At 37.5% G+C, this 21,008-nt stretch overlaps 1 protein-coding gene across 2 annotated transcripts in view; it reads left to right on the forward strand.

Moving 5' to 3' along the window:
* zgc:171572 overlaps nt 1-21,008 on the forward strand; it is a 48,473-nt gene that overhangs the window by 10,869 nt on the left and 16,596 nt on the right. For both annotated transcript variants that reach the window (XM_073911316.1, XM_073911315.1), the window contains exons 2-8: nt 638-850; nt 4,135-4,287; nt 5,681-5,836; nt 8,654-8,953; nt 13,952-14,209; nt 14,310-15,077; nt 16,837-16,988. In XM_073911316.1, the coding sequence (XP_073767417.1) occupies nt 638-850; nt 4,135-4,287; nt 5,681-5,836; nt 8,654-8,953; nt 13,952-14,209; nt 14,310-15,077; nt 16,837-16,988 (2,000 nt within the window). The remainder of the gene's footprint in view (nt 1-637; nt 851-4,134; nt 4,288-5,680; nt 5,837-8,653; nt 8,954-13,951; nt 14,210-14,309; nt 15,078-16,836; nt 16,989-21,008) is intronic.

Below are 21,008 nucleotides of genomic sequence, written 5' to 3' on the forward strand. Positions count from 1 at the left end.
TAATATTAGTTTAAATAACAATAATAATAATAATAATAATAATAATAGTAATAATGATAATAATAATGGTAATCGTAATAACAGTAATAGTTATAATGATAATAATAGTAATATTAGTTTAAATAATAATAATAATAATAATAGTAATAATGATAATAATAATGGTAATCGTAATAACAGTAATAGTAATAATGATAATAATAGTAATATTAGTTTAAATAATAATAATAATAATAATAGTAATAATGATAATAATAATGGTAATCGTAATAACAGTAGTAGTTATAATTTTAATAATAGTAATATTAGTTTAAATAATAATAATAATAATAATAATAATAATAATAATAGTAATAATGATAATAATAATGGTAATAGTAATAATAATATTAGCAATAGTAATAGTAATAATAATAATAATAATAATAATAATAATAATAGTAATAAACAGCTCATTAGTAGTTCATTAAACCAGTTGTAGTAGTGTCAGCTAATGGGTAGTTAATATCGTGATTTGCGACAAACTAAAGTGGCGTCAATAATACATTCAGCAGCTCGTATATTGAGTGTGTCTCTGTCTGTATATGAAGTTTTTACTGTGTTTTTCTCTAATCTCTGCAATTCTTCTGTCTGTCAGGCTTTCGGACAGGCTCACTCCAACCACCGGAAGGTTGCGGCTGATGGAGAAAGCCGCGAAGAGTCGCTCATCCAGGAGTCTGCCTGCAAAGAAGCGTATTACGAGCAGCGCATGCAGGAGCTGCAGGCCGAACTCCGACAAACACGCACCATCCTGACCAACGTCCAGTCTGAGAACGAACGGCTCGCCACCATCACGCAGGAGCTCAGAGAGGTCAGTACATCAGTCTGCTGCTGGTTCCATATTTGCATACTATCCGTCTTGCGTAGTATACGAAAATAGTACGGTTTGGGACATTTTACGTTAAAACGAGTATGCCAAAGGTTGCCGGATGGTCTATTTCTAGTAGAAATTCGAAGTGTAGAACCGACTGTACTCCAATTGCCCACAATGCATTGCGTGTTGAACAAGAATTCGATTAGAACTACAAACATGTGTCAAAATTGTCAACAAACTACAAACATGGCAGACGTGTGAGATTAACCATCAAATGGTAAAGATGTTTAAATAGTAATTCATATCTAGTTAATTATTAATATCTAATTATTATTATAATATATATTTTTCCAGCAATGTGACCTTTCTGCTGATCCGACACTGAATCAATGTCTGGCCTCCAGTGTGTTCTCACTTTACCACAGTTAAATATGAGGATTAAGAGTGACCGCGGGAAATAAAAGAAACATTTACATTAATAACCTCCCTGTGAGAAAGACAGATGGTGTGACGCGGGCGAGGATTTAAAGGCCGGCGCGGTCCTCTGGAGGATTAATGCGTTTAAGGTGAAATGAAATGTGTTTTTGTGTGTGGCTGAGCGGAGCAGCAGATGGAGAAAAAATCAAGATGGAGGCGTACAGATGGAGAGATAAACTCAAGTAAACAGCTCAAACAACACAAGACCATTCACAAGTCTGCGGGCACTTTAGGATTAGATGCTGAAGTAAGGTTGCATTAAACTGACTACAAATAACCAGAAAGTAATGTTACAAATAATATTTTGATTAATTAATTTGAGCTTTGCACTTAATAAAGAATTGTATCAGATCCAAAAATGTAAATCAGCAGCACAACCGTTTTCAACACTGATGATAATCAATAAATGTTCATTGACCATCGGGTTATTAGGAAGTGGCACTTTATATATATATACATATATTTATATAATGAACATCTTTGGATGGGAAATAGCTAATGCTTAAAAAAACAAAAAAACAAAACTAAGCAGATTCCTGCTTGATTCTTTGTCGTGTTTTAGATGCTTTCGATTAGAATAGAATACATGTTAGAATGTACATTAGAGTAGAACATAAATCAGAATAGGATATTAGAATAAAATATACATTAGAATGGAATATACATTAGGATAGAATATACATTGGAATAGAACAAATCAGAATAGGGCATTAGAACAAAATGCACAATAGAATAGAGCTTTAGAATAAAATAGAATAGCATATGCATTAGAAAAGAACCTTAGAAATATATATATATATATATATATATATATATATATATATATATATATATATATATATATATATATATATATATATACATACATATATATATATATATATATATATATATATATATATATATATATATATACATACATACATACATACATATATATATATATATATATATATATATATATATATATATATATATATATATACATACATATATATATATACACACACACACACACAATATAATAGAATTTAATGTAAATTAGAATAGAACATTAGAATGTAATATAAATTAAAATAGAATATATTAGAATGGAATATACAATACATTATAATAGAACATAAATCAGAATATGACATAAGAATAGAATACACATTAGAATAGGACATTAGAATAATATTAGAATAGAATATGCATTAGAATAAAACATTACAATATATTAAAAATTGGATTGGAACATTAGAATGTAAAATGCAGTAGAATAGAACTTACAATAGAATAGAATACGCATTAAAATAGAACAATAAAATAGAAAATACATTAGAATTGAACACTGAAATGGAACATCAGAATATACATTACAATAGAATAAAACATTGGAATGGAATAAAGATTAAAAAAGGACATAAATCAGAATAGGATATTACAATAGAATATACATTAGAAAAGAACTTTAGAATATATTATACATTACAATAGAATATGCCTTAGAATAGAATATTAGAATAGAATATACAATAGAATTAGAATAGAACATTAGAATGTAAAATACAATAGAATATATTATACATAAGAGTAGAACATTATAATAGAACATGCATTTGAATAAAATTAAACATTAGAATAGAACATTTGAATTAAATTAGAATGGAACATTGGAATGTAAAATACAGCAGCATAAATAAACATTAGAATAGAAAATGCATTAGAATAGAACATTGGAACAGAATATACATCAGAATAGAACTTTAGAATGTAAAATACATTAGAATAAGATGTAAATTCGAATAAAATATACAATAGAATATAGATTAGAATAGAACATAAATCAGAATAGGATATTAGAATATAGCATTCATTAGACTAGAACATTAGAATAAAATTAGAATAGAATAGAACATTAAAATAGAATGTCAATTAGAGTAGAACATTATAATGTAAAGTAGAATAGAATATACATTACAATAGAACATAAATCAGAATAGGACATAAGAATACAACATTAGAACAGAACATGCATTAGAATATAATATACATTAGAAAAAAATTAAAATAGAATTTTAATTAGAATATACTGTAAATTAGAAAAGAACATAAGAATGTAGTTTACATTACAATTGAACATAAATCAGAATAGAATATGCATTATTATAGAACATTAGAATAACATTAGAATAGAATATACATTATAATAGAACATTAGAATAACATTAGAATAGAATATACATTGTAATAGAAAATTAATCAGAATAGGATATTAGAATAGAATATTAAAAATGAACGTTAGATTGTCTTATACATTAGAATATTCATTAGAATAGAACATTAGAATAAAATGTTAATTAGAATAGAACATTATGATAATGTAATTTAGAATAAAATACAATAGAATAGAATATACAATTGAATATACATTGGAACAGAACAAATTAGAATAGAATATACATTAGAAATGAACATTAGAATATGCATTAGAGTAGAATATACATAAGGATAGAACATTAGAATAAAATTGGAGTAGAATAGAGCATTAGAATAGAATATAAATTAGAATAGAATATGCATTAATTAGAATAGAATATGCATTAAAATGGACTATACATTAAAATTGAGCACTGGAATAGAATGTTAGAATATACATTACAATAGAATAGAGTGTATATTAGAATGATATATAGGATTAGAATTAAAAACGTAGAATAAAATATGCATTAAAACTGGACTTTAGAATAGAGTATACATTAGAATGGAATTATAAACTCAATTCTTCAGACTGCTGATGATGTTGTTCCTCTGTCCCACAGAACAGTCAGATGGTGGAGCTGCAGAGGTCTCGGCTGCGGGACGACATCAAGGAGTTTAAGTTCAGAGAGTGTCGCCTGCTGCAGGACTACAGCGAGCTGGAGGAGGAGAACATCACACTGCAGAAACACGTGTCTGTCCTCAAGCAGAGCCAGGTGACACTCGCTGCTCTGCTGGATATTAGGCCTGTATCATATTAAGAAAAACCATATGAAATTTCATGTGGCCCACAGCCCCGTGCTCATGTGTCATTTGCATTTTCACTTCATTGAATCAGTATTCAGAAGCTTGACAGATAATAATAGAAAGTTCTACACACCATGGAGAATAAAGAGCTGTTTATTACTATGAATGAATATACATTAGAATAGAATACACAGAGTCGAACTGTAGAATTAGCATAGAATATACGTTAGAATAAACATAAGCATGGAATATATGTTAGAATAGTATATACGTTAGCATAGAACGTATGTTAGTATAGAATGTACGTTAGAATAAAACAAACGTTAGCATAGAACAAAGGTTAGACTAGAACAAACGTTAGCATAGAACAAACGTTAGCATAGAACATGTGTTAGAATAGAACAAACGTTAGAATAGAACAAACATTAGCATAGAACATGTTAGAATAGAACAAACGTTAGCATAGAACATGTTAGAATAGAACAAACATTAGCATAGAACATGTTAGAATAGAACAAATGTTAGCATAGAACAAACATTAGCATAGAACATGTTAGAATAGAACAAACATTAGCATAGAACATGTTAGAATAGAACAAATGTTAGCATAGAACATGTTAGAATAGAACAAACGTTAGCATAGAATATATGTTAGAATAAACATAAGCATAGAATATATGTTAGAATAGTATATACATTAGCAAAGAGTGTATATTAGTATAGAATATACGTTAGAATAAAACAAACGTTAGCATAGAACAAACTTTAGCATAGAACATGTGTTAGAATAGAACGAACGTTAGCATAGAACAAACGTTAGCATAGAACATGCGTTAGAATAGAACAAACGTTAGCGTAGAACAAACGTTAGCATAGAACATGCGTTGGAATAGAACAAATGTTAGAATAGAACAAACGTTAAAATAGAACAAATGTTAGAATAGAACAAACGTTAAAAAAGAACAAATGTTAGCATAGAACATGCGTTGGAATAGAACAAATGTTAGAATAGAACAAACGTTAAAATAGAACAAATGTTAGCATAGAACATGCGTTAGAATAGAATATAAGTTAGCGTAGAACATACGTTGGAATAGAACAAACGTTAGCATAGAACATGCGTTAGAATAGAACAAATGTTAGAATAGAACAAACGTTAGCATAGAACATGCGTTAGAATAGAATATAAGTTAGCGTAGAACATACGTTAGAATAGAACAAACGTTAGCATAGAACATGTGTTAGAATAGAATAAACATTAGCATAGAAAATACTCTAGAATAAAATAATGTTGGCATAGTATATACATTAGAATAGTATAACCGTTAGAACGCAGCCCTCATCTCCTGTGTGTGTTTGTAGGTTGAGTTTGAGGGTCTGAAGCATGAAATCCGGCGTCTGGAGGAGGACACTCAGTTTCTGAACAGTCAGCTCGAGGATGCCATCCGTCTGAAGGAGATCGCAGAGAGACAGCTTGGAGAAGCTCTGGAGACCATCAAGACTGAGAGAGAGCAGAAGGCGAGACCTGTTTTACTGTATATCAACATTACTCTTATTATCATCATCAGCGTGGGTGATCAGTGGGTGATGCGACCAAAACACTTCTTATAACATATGAGAAACAGCTCATTTCCCAAGTGCTGTTTAACAGAGTTTTTAAAAATCATAATAGTTTTAATAACTCGTCTCTAATAACTGATTTATTTTCTCTTTGTCATGATGACAGCACATAATATTAGACTAGATATTCTTCAAGACACTAGTATTCATCTTAAAGTGACATTTAAAGGTTCACTAGGTTATTTAGGGTAAAATTACGGTAATTAGGCAAGTTGTTGGGATTTTTAACAACAGGGCTCGCAAACTTTCTAAATCTCTTGTAGTCTTTCGGTCAGGCACTCTTCAGTTTTTGGTAGTTTGAAATAAATCAAAGGGACCAAAATAGAAAATACTTATTTAGAATTATTTACTAAATAAAATACTTGCATTTAGTTCATTTATTTATAAAGCACATCTAAAAACAGCCACAACACTGAGCAAAGTGCTGCACAAAGTCAGAGCAAAATATAGAGACTTTAATAGAGAAAAAATTAGAGACGGATTAAAAAAACATAAAGTAAGTCAGGTGAAACGACTAAATACATTTACAAATGAAGCAATAGAAAAGACAGGTAAGTGTTTTGGAGTGATTGATGTAATTTATACATGGAGGTCAATATATATAGGCTACATATATTTTGAAAATGAACACATTTTGTTAAAGTATTTTTATTTATTTATTTATCTGTTGATTTGGATTTCATTTTTTTTTTTGAATTTTTTTTTTTTTTAAATGTAAGTGTCCCTGAAAAAAAACATGTGAAATTCTGGTAGAATGACCTTTTATTCGTTTGTTTTATTTTTTGACTTGGTATTGTAGTCACCGGTCCTGTAAAGCGCAAACACAAATCCTAACACATATTAATAGTGGGTCCTGGGTGCATGAAAATGACATGCAATACAACATAATTACCACATTTTTGAGGTAATTCTAAAGCACTGAAATAGGCTTTAATTTTCGGTACATAGACTGGACGTTGGGCCAGCAGTTATGCGAGCCCTGATAAAGCAATATTCTCTTCAGTGATTGGGCTCTATTGTGGATATCATGAGAAAAATCTCCTATAGGTTTCTGTTGACTGCTGTGAGTCATGACATAAGAGTGGAAGAATCTGCCAAAAACGCCTCCGCAGTTGCTTAGCAATCCTCTGGAATCCACTCAGAACACCCTAGCAACAATATATATGACCATAGCAACCACCCCCAGTACACCAGCATTAAGTGGGCTTCGTCTTCTTCATGATGTGCATTGCTGTGTGTTCAGCCTATTTGAGTAAACGAAAGCTAAAACTATTAGTCAAAAACAATTTAACAGAAATAAAATGTAAGAATTCACAATAAATTAAAACTAAACAAATAAAATAAAACTAAATAAATAGAGAACAAGAAAACTAAACGCAACTAACGAGACACAAAAATGAAACTATAATTAACAAATATCGTAATTATTTTCTGAATAAATATGCTCTCGTTATTGAAACGAACTACAGCTAAACTGAAATGCACGAATGATCAACAGTAACAATGACACATTATGCATTTTCCCAACAGGGAAACCAGCAACAATCAGGAATGCGTGATTATATGCTGTCATGGCTGTGCTATCAAAAATGTGATTATTAGGGGCCAAGCACCGTAGTTGCGTAGGCACCTATTGGATCCGTTAGCGTTCCTATTATTATTCTTCTTCTTCTTCCGTTTCTTCCGCCGGATTTGAATGGCAGCCCATATAGGCGTATGCGGTAAAGTTGTATAATTTGGCACAATGATAGAGGACAGTCTTATCATTAATCAGACCAAATATGAAGTCTCGAAATCAAACTCTCTAGCGCCACCACTTGTCCAAACTTTCACGTACGTTTATCAGGATAATTTGTGAACCGAATGGGCTACAATCAAAATTCTTTTTTCCTCTGATTCCTTGGCTCAGTCCGATTCAAACGCACCCTATGACGTCATTTTCCGTAATAATTTTTTTTTTCGCGCTATTTTACATTTTTTGAAAAACCTATTTGATCTAACTCGTCCTAGGCCGTTTCTCCGATTTTCACCAAAATTCAATCACATGATCTACAGACCATGCCAACCAAAATTTATGGAATTCAAGTTGATTAAACCAACCGTTTTTGTTTAACTTGCGATCAAATTTAACGAAGAACTTGCGAAAATGGACTGGAGGCGATATCTCCGTAACGCATTCACCGATTCCCACCAAACTTGGTGTGTGTTATGACAACTAGGGTCTGAGGTTATATGCGGAGTTTCGACGCACTGCCCCCTAGTGGTACGGAGATACAAAAAAAACTTGCATTTTTGTTTATAACGTCTCAACCTTTCGTCGGAAACTCATAAAACTGGTCTCATTACATCCAGCAGAGCATGTCGAATCGAATGATGTCTGATTTTCACAGGTCAGCCATTTTGGGCGTCGGCAATTTTCAATTTTTGGCCAAAAATGCTATATTTTACCAACACATTCACATATCATTACAAAACATGGTATGCATCTTCAACCCCATGCCCTGAAAGTACTCAACCTTCTGGAGCAGTGCCACCTTTTGACAAAAAGTGCTTGGCCCCTTAATTGCTGCTTGCAGCTATATTTATTATTATTATTATAATAGAAGTCAATGGGGCAAAAACAGCCCAGAACATAATGAAAGAGGAGTCAAGTTGAACAATACACAAGGATCTTAAAATGCAACTCTATAATCGTGCTGTTGTGTGTTGACACAGGCGGCTCTGAGGAAGGAGTTGTCTCAGTACATGAGCATCAGTGACTCCATGTACCACAGTCCCCTGAGCATCTCTCTGGATGGCCTGAAGTTCAGCGATGACGCCTCCATCGAGCCCAACAATGACGAACCGCTGCACGTCTATGAGAACGGCTTCGAAAAAATCACAGACAACAACGACAACCGCGTCTCCACACCCAAGAAAAGCGAGCTCTTCCAGCCGTCCTCTAGTCTGGTGGACAACCTGCTGAACGAGCTGAACATCTCCGAGATCCAGAAGCTCAAACAGCAGCTGCTGCAGGTAAAGCCTTCAGGTTTGCCCTGTTTCTGATATCAAGGTTGTTATGGTTTAGCATTTTTAAAGGGGACCTATTTTACCCCTTTTTACAAAATGAAAAGTAAAAGTGTCATTGGAGTTTGTTTGTGAAGTTTGAGCTCAAAATAGCACACAAATAATGTTTTCTAGCTCTCTGAAAATGACCCTTTTAGACTTTGAGACAAGTTATGGCTTTTTGGTGACTGTTGCTTTAAATGCAAATGAGATTGTGCTTTTTTCAGAAGAGGCGGAGCTACAGATGCCTGTGTGTCAGCATAGTAGTACACAACTACTGGATAACATTGAAAATTGATTTGATATTCATAATAATTTCAATAATATTTATATAAAATAATTATCCAATATATTATAACTATTATAATATGGAAATGGTGATTATTTATTGACAACACAGTTTGTAAAGTAGCACTTTATGCCTTTTAGTAGATATGTTAAATGAGAGACTCACTTTGTTTACCAATAAAGTGGATCTACATGAATTTACATTGTTAACTTTAAAGAAAAGTTTCATATTCAATTTATTCAATTCAATTTTTTTACAAAAACAGCACAGAAATAGCTAAAACTGTGCATTGAGGTGTCTTCTGTAAAGCATTATCATTTCATTTTTGCTAAAAAGAAGTAAACAATGGCGCATTGATGTATATGAAAGGTGACTTGTATTATTATTAATTATTTTATAGTCATGTTCATATATAATCTCCAATCTTGGGTCCACCAATAAGCACAGCTGACCTGCATTTTCTTGTTAAATCCCAATCAATCCTAGTTCTCATCCAAAAAAAAAAAATCGCAATGAGATTTCCCCCCAGTCATGCAGTCCTAGTGTGTGTTTATGTGTATGTGTGTGTTTAGATCTGTGTTTGATTGGCTGACAGCTGGACTGCTGAAATCCTATTAGTGGATGTCAGATCTAAAGCTCCGCCTCCATCTGACACAATGAGCTGTCAATCCAGCCATCTGTCAGGAATCGACCTACAAACTCTGACCTTTCACGACTCTTCTCCTGATCAGCGTTTGCTAGAAACACACACACACACACAGCAGTGCAGTGTTTGCTTTAAACATCATGAGACATTATGCTAATCAGATCCTCACATAGCCTTCACGACCTATTGATCATCCACAAATCCATTCCAGACAGCGGGAAATAACAGCTGAGACACAAAACATCACACAGAAATAAACCCTTCCTTCTGCTCATCTCTGAAAAGCAAGCCCAATGCCTGTGATGATGACTAGTACATCTTGAGTTTGTGTTTTTGCGTTTTTAATTACACTGACTTTAAGAATGAGAAATCACATTACATTGGGAAACATTTGTGTTGCATTTTAAAAGTATATAGACACAAATACAGACACACTGGAGTGTTTTAAAGCCAAGATTCATCAGTGGATCACTCGTATTTCAGCTTATAGACAAATCAGCTGATGAATCGTGGCTTTAAAACACTCCAGTGTCCCTGTATCTGTGTTTACACACAGTAAACTGCGGCGGGTTTGGTGAACTGATGACCTTTACGGCCAATCACAGTCATCTCTGTTGAGCATGTGAACACAATGGCAAATCAGCGCTGTTCAAGAACTTAAAATTTCACTATCGATTGGTACCGAATTCCAGTATTAGGGCTGAATAATATATTTGAGCATCGATATTGCAATGCGCGTATCTGCAATAGTTTAAAAGATTAAAGGACTAACACAGGGCTGCCCAAACTCAGTCCTGGAGAGTTCCTAGTATACCTGGGAGAGCTTGATTAGCTGCTTCAGTTGTGTTCAATCGGGGTTTGAACTAAACTCTGCAGGACACCGGCCCTCCAGAACTGAGTTTGGGCAACCCTGGACTAACATATTATTAAACATACATTTTCGTTTATTATTTATACAATGATGACCATGTAATTTTACGTTCGATTGTTCAATTTTTGTACTTGAATACTGTCACATTGCCCAGAAAAACAGAAAGCACTGATTATTTCACTTTTATTTATTGCTGTTATTTATATAGGCTTGCAATTTATTATATTTCATGAAGATGCACTGACTTGATCATCCTAATTGTGCTAAATTAAAGAAATCTTTCCATCTATCTATCTATCTATCATCTATCTATCTATCTATCTATCTATCTATCTATCTATCTATCTATCTATCTATCTATCTATCTATCTATCTATCTATCTATCTATCTATCTATCTATCTATCTATCTATCTGTCTATCTGTCTATCTATCTGTCTGTCTGTCTGTCTGTCTCTCCGTCCATTTGTCTGTCTATATCTGTCTGTCCATCCGTCTGTCCATCTATCCATCCATCCATCTACCGATCTATCATCTATCCATCTATCTATCTATTTATCCGTCTATCTGTCTATCCATCCATCCATCCATCCGTCCGTCCATCCGTCCGTCCATCCGTCCATCCATCCGTCCATCCGTCCGTCCGTCCATCCATCCGTCCGTCCGTCCGTCCGTCCGTCCGTCCGTCCATCCATCCATCCATCCATCCATCCATCCATCTATCTGTCCATCCATCTATCTATCCATCTATCTATCTATCTGTCCGTCCGTCCGTCCGTCCGTCCGTCCGTCCATCCATCCATCCAATTCACTCAAATAATTGTCTAACAAACACTTACATGACAGCTATCAATAGCATAAACAAAATAAATAAAAAAAACTAAAGTGCATCTTTAGTGTTAAGGTTTTGTGTTCTGTCTTGATAAACATCCAGGGTTAATATAAATCAAAATACTGAGAAAATCACCTTTAAAATTGTCTAAATTGACCTCTTATGAATGACACATTACTGTTTAAAATTTACACAAGAGATAGTGGAAGACTGATTTTTGGCATAAAATTAAAATCAATATTTTGTATTTTCGTAAAAAATTCTAGGGTTAACAAATTTGAAATGCTGATAAGATATTTTAATAGTTTATATAGATAAAGAGATTTACATTTTTATGATTTGGAAAATATTAATGGTGATTTTCTAAATTAATCTCTTCTGCAATGCATATTACTAAATACAAATTAAAAGAAAGAGAATGGAAGATAATATTTAATTTATGTGTAGAATTATCCATTTGTATAAACAGTCATTTTTGGCTATTCCTAAAAATTATTTGTGCAATGTAATGTAATGTATATTTATATAGCGCATGTATCGTGTATGGCCGTACACCCAAAGCTCTTCACAATCATGAGGAGGGTCTCCACACCACCACCAGTGTGCAGCTCCACTTTTTTGATTCGACGGCTGCCACAGGACAACAGCGCCAGGGCTTCACCACACACCAGCTATAAGTAGAGTGGAGAGACAGTGATAAAGCCAGTTTAGTGGATGGGGATGATTGGGAGGCCATGATAGTTAAGGGCCGATGGAAGGAGTTTGGCCTGGACACCAGGGTTACACCCCTATACCTTACCAAAAATGCCATGGGATTAATAATAAGCACAGAGAGTCAGGACCTCGGTTTAACGTCCCATCTGAAAGACGTCGCCGACTGACAGTATAGAGTCCCCTTTACTACACTGGGGTATTAGGACTCACACAGACCACAAGTTAAATGTCCCCTTCTCTCCTCACTAACACCATTTCCAACAGCAACCTAGCTTTCCCATGTGCTCTCCCATCCAGAGACCGACCAGGCTCAGCCCTGCTTAGCTTCAGTGAGTAACCGGTGTTGGGCTGCAGGGTGATATGACTAGTTTCATCATCCATGGTCACATATTTAATATCCATATTTTAGTACTTCTTCCACAGATTCTTCCTTTAGCGGTCTTTGCTTATAAAGCTGCTTTTGCTGTAAATAAATAACATAATGTGTTTTTATATCACACTAACTCAACTTATATTAGCAAACAATGATTAAACCGCTAACCGCCGCCACTGGATTGAGCCAAAACTGCATAATAGTTGAGGTTTTTAAGTCAACAGGCAGATTTTTGAGTCATGTCAGTGCATGTCCACACACATCACACCACTGCTCGTTTCAGCAAGTCCTGTAATTAACGCTCAGAGCTTCTGAAGGAGCTTCTGCTTGTTCTGGATTATAAATGTGGGACACTGCAGATCTCACTGAGAGTAAAAGAGCCTGGAGAATGAGACTGATAATGCAGTAATGCAAAACTGACTGCTAAAATAATAATAATAAGGGCATAGAACTAGCATGGACAGAGGAGACATGTGCCTACCAATATCCACGATTATTGACATGTCGATTATTGATTATTGAAATTAAATCCATAGACTGTAAAACATATGAGCGTAGTATCTGTGACGTCACCCATAGGTTTCTAAAGAACGCAAAAGAAGCTACAAGTAGGCGTGGCCAACTGTCACCATTTTGTTCGCGCGTCATCGCACCAACCAGGCGATCCAAACAAGGGCAAAGAGGCGGGGCTACAGACACCTGCTGGCATTTTGAATTTCGTTTGGTATAATTTTTATTTTAATTCTAATGTATTCTTTGTTGATCAGTTATCTAGAAAATAAACAAGACGAACAAACATTTAAGGTGAAGTCAAGTACCCCAGGGTCTGCAGCCAAAACACTAAATGGTCAGTTAAATACAATTAAAATATAAATAAAACAAAAGTTTCGAATAATGTGTTGTGTTTGCTGTATGATCGAAAAAAAACCAAGAGAAGCATATTTAAATCTACAAGGTAGTTAAAAGTTTGCACAACCAAGAATTGATCATATCTCCCTGCGCGACCCACCGATATTTAAACCTCACGTAGCCTACTTTTTGATTCCCTGACCCGCGTATGAACGCCTGCACCAGCGCATATAACCGAGGTCTGCGCATAGTTTTATGCATCCCCAGCAACAATATCGCATATTTTCCCTATATGGTGCTGCCCTTGTGGTCTCTGTGTAACCTGAAGCGTGAATGTTGTGTTGGCTAAAGTGTGCGTGTTGTGTTAGCTGAAGTGTGCGTTGTTGTTGTTTCAGGTGGAGCGGGAGAAGGTGACTCTTCTGTCCACGCTGCAGGAGTCTCAGAAGCAGCTGGAGCAGGCCAACGGAGCTCTCTCTGAGGAACATGAGAAGGTCGGACGGCTCACCGAAAACCTCAACGCCATCCGAAAACTCCAGGCCAACAAAGAGCGACAGTCCGCCCTGGATAACGAGAAGGAGCGCGACAGCCATGAGGACAGCGAATACTACGAGGTGGACATCAACGGCCCCGAGATCCTCCAGTGCAAGTACAAGGTGTGCGAATTGCTATTGTTTTCTTTAAAGATGTGTTGTGCCGTGTTTTCTTCACTGAAAAATAATATGAGCATGTTAAAATGGTGTTTTAAAACCACAGGTCGCCGTTTCTGAAGCGAGTCAACTAAAGGAGGAGCTCAAAACACTCAAGGCGGAGCATTCGGCCTGTCAGTCGCAGTATCAGGAGGAGCGGGCGCAGCTGGAGAGCCAGGTCGCATCTTTAAACGCACAGCTCACGTCTCTGGAGCGCAGCAGCCGGTCCGAGCGTGAGCAGCTAGCACGACTAGAGAAAGAGCTCCGACAGGCTAGCGAAGTAGCAGGGGAGTCGCAGGGCAGCCTTAACATCGCGCAAGATGAGCTAGCCACCTTTAGCGAGGAGCTAGCCAATCTGTATCACCACGTCTGCATGTGTAACAACGAAACTCCCAACCGTATCATGCTGGATTACTACCGTGAAGGTAAATCTGGTGTGAACGGGACGCAGACCAACGGTTGGTGCAGCCCTGATGGTCGCGGCCGGCGTTCTCCAATCCTGCTAACCCGCGGGCTGTTTCCTACCGCCGAATCTAGTGATGGCACCTCATCTCCCATCTCATCCATCCCATCCCCGGTGGCCGATCCACGCAAGGAGCCCATGAACATCTACAACCTAGTGGCCATCATCCGCGACCAGATCCGGCACCTTCAGCTGGCCGTAGACCGCACCACGGAGCTCTCCCGCCAGCGCATGGCCTCTCTGGAGCTGGGCCTCGGGGCTGACCGTGAGCAGGAGGCCAGCGTGGAGGAAATCCTCAAACTCAAATCTCTGCTCAGCACCAAGAGGGAGCAGATCGCCACGCTCAGAACCGTCCTGAAGGCAAACAAGCAAGTGAGCGTCAAGCATTTCATCTTTATTTCTGTAGTGCTTTTTACAATTTCAAGTGTTCACACTTAGCTGATGATTGATTATAAATCGTGTCTGGCATGCTGTCCTGGGAGAGAGCCCTGAGCTCATATGGTCCTCGAGCACGGGGCTCCCTCCCTTTTAAAGGGCGAGAGGGGAGTTTGAGCTCAGGTAGGTCTCAAGAACTCCCCTGCTCCCCAGCTATGAGATTTGGCTGACTAAGTTGGTCTATGATGCCACTTTGGATTAGTCAATTTGCTTATATTGTATGTCTTTGGACCGTGGGAGGAAACCGGAGTACCCGGTGGAAACCCACGTGAGCACAGGGAAACATGCAGACTCCACAAAGAAACGAAAGCTGGCCTGGTAAGGGCTCGAACCAGTGGCGTTCTTGCTGCGAGGCAACAGTGCTAACCACTGAGCCACCATACTGCCCTATCAGGAGAAGGGGGAGGGGTAGGGGTGGATTCTTCAAGACGAAGATGACTGAAGTGAAACGCTCTGGTTATTTATAGTGAGTTAGTATTCGTCTGATTGGCGCAATACGAGTAGTTGATGGGGACCAGCCGTGATCAATCATAAGCATGTAATCCTCTCGAGATTAGTTTATAAATAAACCGCACATACATTGCGTCAAAGTAGCTTAACATTGATGAAGTTCTTGTAAATTGTAACCGTACCAAATCAAGCAAGCCAGTGGCGACAAACAAACTTCATCGATTGACGAAAGTGAATGAAAAACTCAAGACAAACCAGGCTCTGGCCAAACATTTTGTGCAGAGCTGCAGTCCAGGCACTGGAGGCTTTTGGTCGATGGACGTCCGTTGTGGAAAAGCTCACGATTTAATAATCCCTATTCCCTATATTCTCTGTGTAGTGTTTTTTCCCATGATTCTCTCTCCAGCTTCCAGACACTCTCTCTTGAAATTGAAAGTGAAAGTAAAAGACATTCGCGCATTATCTGTATTTTGGTTCATGTCTCCCCTTGTGGCTATTAAAGGAACTGCAGCCATCGTGCTTGTCTGAAGCAACCACAGTTGGAATAAACAGCCATGATTAGATGGTTATTTAATTCATCTTTATTTCTGTAGCACTTATTACAATGTAGATTGCGTCAAAGCAGCTTAGCATAGAAGTTCTAGTAAATTGAAACTGTACCCCAAAACAAGCAAGCCAATGACGACAAGTAAAATTCACCGATTGATGAAAGTGAAGAAAAAAAAACCTCGAGAAAAGCCAGTCTTGTGCAGATTCTTGTGTCGATGGTCGTCCGTTGTGGAAAAGCTAACGATTTAATAATCCCTGTTCCCTATATTCCAGCTCTGTGTAGTATTTTTCCCATGATTCTCTCTCCAGCTAACAGACCCTCTCTCCTGAAGGTTAAAGTGAAAGGCATGCGCGCATCATCTGTATTTAGGTTCATGTCTCCCCTGTGGCTATTGAAGGAACTGCAGCCATCGTGGTTGTCTGAAACTACCACAGTTTCAATAAACAGCCACGATTAGAAGTTCTAGTAAATTGAATGTGTACCAAACTATGCAAGCCAGTGACTGCAAACAAACTTTACCAATTGACAAAAGTTTAGGTAGAATAAAAAGTATTTTGGTTTGTTTCCCCCTTGTGGCTATTAAAGGAACTGCAGCCATTGTGGTTGTCTGAAACAACCAGTTCAAATAAACAACCACGTGTGTGTGTGTTTGTGTTTGTTCATGTCAATGTGTGTGTGTAAATATGTTTGTTTCAGACTGCTGAAGTGGCTCTGGCCAACCTAAAGAGCAAATATGAGAATGAAAAGGCGATGGTGACCGAAACCATGATGAAGCTTCGCAACGAGCTCAAAGCGCTGAAGGAGGACGCAGCCACGTTCTCTTCACTCAGAGCAATGTTTGCTACCCGGTACGAGACACACACACAAACACACCTGCATCAAAACACAACGCAACACTCGCCATTATGATGAATATCACATCAGCAATGAAAATAATTCCACGGTTTATTCACCCTCAAAGCATCCTGGGTGTCGAATCCAGTCTGAGCTATATTAAAAAAATGATCTGCTTTTCCAGCTCTGCAATAGCAGTGGTTTATTAGCAGTCCAAAACAATCCAGTAATGCACATTCATCTATAATAAAAAGTCCTTCGCTGAATAAAGTGTCAATAAAGGACTTTTTTAGCAAATCCATGATAAATAAACAAAAAAAAGAAAGTAAAAAATGTTCTTCAGAGCAAATCTGATATCTTTTATTTTCCAAAATTGCACTTAGGAAAATGCTTACAAGCTTAATATCAGGGGTGTCAAAGTCATTTTAGCTCAGGGACCACATGGAGTAAAATCTGTTCACACAAGTGGGCCGGACTGGAAAAATCTTGGTGTTTGTAACTTAATGGCATGATTGGGCATGAGTTTTAGGAGGTTATCTTTCGTTTGCGTGCATCTGGGAGTCTCTATGCATATAGGGGAGACTCGGGATGTCTGCAGACCTATATCAGGGTGTCTCATTCAACACTTTAAAGGGCCATGAAACCCCCTCGTTTCAGCAGGGTGTTTTCACACCTCCACTTTGGAAAAAGTCAGAAAAGTGGGTGTGTCCAGCTCTGTTTAGGGGGGAGTGTCGGAGGAACTAAAGTGGGATGGTGTGGGAGTGTCTATTTGGGCACGCGCGAGTTTCAGAGTCAAAATACACACCCACAGCGGACAATGTGACTGTGTTTACATGGACATCTGTAGTCGAATTATTTGCCAAATTATTAAAAGTTGGACTTTAACTGCAGTTTGGCTCTTTCATTCAGGGAATTCATTCATGCCTCTCGCGACAAACGAGATATTTGATTCGAGGAACTGCTGCAAGCGTGTATTTTTCATGCAATGTTTGATACCGCACGGCGAATGAGAGAGAAAAAAACTCTGCATTTCCCGGAAACTTAGATGCACACGACAGGTAGCATCAGAAAGCCGCGTGTGTTATTCCGGTCACAAAATGCGGTGCTAACATTTCTGCACTCAGTGCAATAGTAACTTAATTCGATACGAACAAACTGAATAAACAAAGAGCACTGGTCGCTCACTTACCAAATCTGTAGAGACAGGACAATCACCAGCAACTAGAGCCGCGTCTTTATGGAGAGAATACTACAAGCGAATTCAGATTTCAGCGTTTGCAGATGAGAACAGCTCTCAGGTAAACAATAATCCTCCTTAGACACGTAAGTTATTGCTGTCGAGCGTCGCGTACACTGTTAATCCACACGTGAGACTGAGCTCTCACAGAGAGAAAATGAAAACAAAACTTCACTGCAGCAAACTATAAAAGCAACACTTCACGCTTGTTTTGCCAACACAACGTGGCGTCTTTGTGGCGTAAACACTGTGACACTAATGAATATTAATGAAGTTCCACAATAGAGCGCGCTGATTGGTTTGAACCAAGCTTTACTCATGCATTAATGCAGCACACTGTAAGACGTAATAAGACTCACTCTGGCACAGACGTCCAGTCTGCACGCTGGAATACACGCTATTATGTCATGACCGTGACGCAGCTTCAAAAATTCGTTTCAAACAGGAAGTACGAATTTGCTTGAAATAACGCAAAACAACCAATTTACGCTTTTTAGTGAAATATAGGTGTCCTAATAGTGTTTTTAGCAGTGTGGGACACATATACCACTGCCAACAGCTCAACACATGTGTTTTGGTGTTTCGTGACCCTTTAAGGGTGCTTTCACACCTGACTCATTCAGTTGGGATGAATCGCACTAGAGTTGGTTTTCCCTTTTGGTGCGGTTGGTTTGGGCGGATGTGAATGCAGCAATCGTACTCGAGTGCGCACCGAAAGCGGACCACAAAAGCGTACCGAGACCTGCTTGAAGAAGTGGTCTCGGTATGCTTTCAAACAAACCCTGCAGCGGTTTGTTTGTGATGACTGCAAAAAGTACTGCGCCTTTTTGGATTAATCCAGCTGCCATAGGCCGATGCGCTGTGCATTATGGGATGTGTAGGAAAAATATTTGTTGATAACACTTTACCAACAGAGAGAGAGAGAGAGAGGAAAACATTAGCTGATGGATCGTTGGTGATAGTTCCAGAAGATGAGCATGTCGCAGTTTAGCTAAATGAATTCACGCCTCCTTCTGAAGTGACGAGTGACGCACCTTCGCCATTTGAGATGCATTAAAACATTGTTTTCCAGCCGCAGCCGTGCTGCATTCTTGAAGTGATGCATACAAACTCGCGGGAGTTCATTGGCATTTTCCAGCATGTGAATTCTGACCAACAGTTTAGGAAATGCGTTCGACAACATCTGGCCAATGAGCGATGTGGAATTTGTCACATGACTGCATTTTGGTTCTTTTCAACTAGTTCGGACCAAAGCAAGCAGTGTGGTGTGAAATCAACCAAATGAAGCGAACCACAGATGTAAAAGCACCCTAAGTGAGGTTGCATAGTTTATTTGACTCCTGAAACCCGGCATCTTTTAGCTTTCACCAACGCATCAATATCAGGCGTCACATCCTGAATGCCGGCCAACTTTAGGATGAGATTCAAGTGCTTGAGCATGAGCGTTCATTTATTCATGCTGATTACAGAGAAAACAGAGATATGTGGTTCCAAACATTGTGGCTAATTTGTACAATCTAATACGTTATGCTTATCCACCAATGACGGTTGGGTTTAGGGGTGTGGTTGGGTGCCACCTACTTTTTAAAGTGGTGCATTTTCATACGACTGAACTTGTACGAATTAACTGACCAATCGTAAAATAGTTGCGTTTCCTCGTGAGATCACCTCAGTGTGGTATGGCAGGCTGTAGATGTCTTCTCTGAAATTAATAGTTTGCTATTGCGCCATCCCAATTGGAACAACAGTTTCTTTTAATTAATATTTGCAACTCAGTTTCAAGCTTCACAGAATCATCCCGCCGGCTGCATTAAACCCATTTGTGGGCCTCATCCGGCAAGTGGGCACTATGTTTGATATTAAGAAATGTAACTGGTTTCTTAGGAAGATTTCCAAACGATGAACTCTAATAACAAAAGTAAAACAAAAGCATACACATAAACCTCAACTGGCTGCTCAGCCGAACAAAAAATGTACAGATATATATAAAAAAGCAACACCAAAGGCCCAAAGTATCACGTTTCTTTGCTTTAACAGCATGCCATGTTTAACACACCAGCTGTTTATGCGACGTCTGTTGATGAACAGGTTGAGTCGAGTGAGATGTTTTAGGTTGATGGTCTACCTGATGAACTCTCATGACTCTGGGTGATGTTGCGGGCCTGTAAATCCAGTGTCTTAGCTGCAGAAATGTGTCACAGTAAATCTACAGCTAATTCTTGCTAAATGGAGTGTAATCCGTCGCACCATATGGTGCAGAATCATGTGAACCCGTCAATGCCTGCTCTCAGCATCAGCGACGGAGCATCTGCATCCACATGGGCTGTGATAGTGTGGAAGGTGTTGTTTTTAACGCAGTTGATGCTGAATTTGATGATATGCTTTGACTGTGTGATGCAGACGACTAGTAGTAGAATGAATTGAGCCATAAATCAAGAAGTGTGTATGAGTTCCTTCTTTTATTTTTCTTTATTGGTAAAAGATACCACAAAGCAGGAGTGCTGATCTTTTCTGAGAAGTTTTGTTTGAACATAAGAGTTTTTTCTGAAAGTAGTTGCAGGACAACAGTGGGGTTTTATCTGAGTGAATCAGCTGTTTGAATGAATCAGTTTAATGAATCAAATCAAATGAATGAACCATTAAATGACTGATTGAAATGATGATTCACTGAACTGCCACAACATTCTGGTGCTTTTGATTTCATACTTTAATGTTTAAACATTCATAATATTATTTGACATGTTATAATATTATTATGCAATAATTAAATATTGTTAAATTATAAAATAATATTATT

The sequence above is a fragment of the Danio rerio genome, chromosome 8 (genome assembly GCF_049306965.1).
Source record: "Danio rerio strain Tuebingen ecotype United States chromosome 8, GRCz12tu, whole genome shotgun sequence".
Taxonomy (NCBI): Eukaryota; Metazoa; Chordata; class Actinopteri; order Cypriniformes; family Danionidae; genus Danio; species Danio rerio.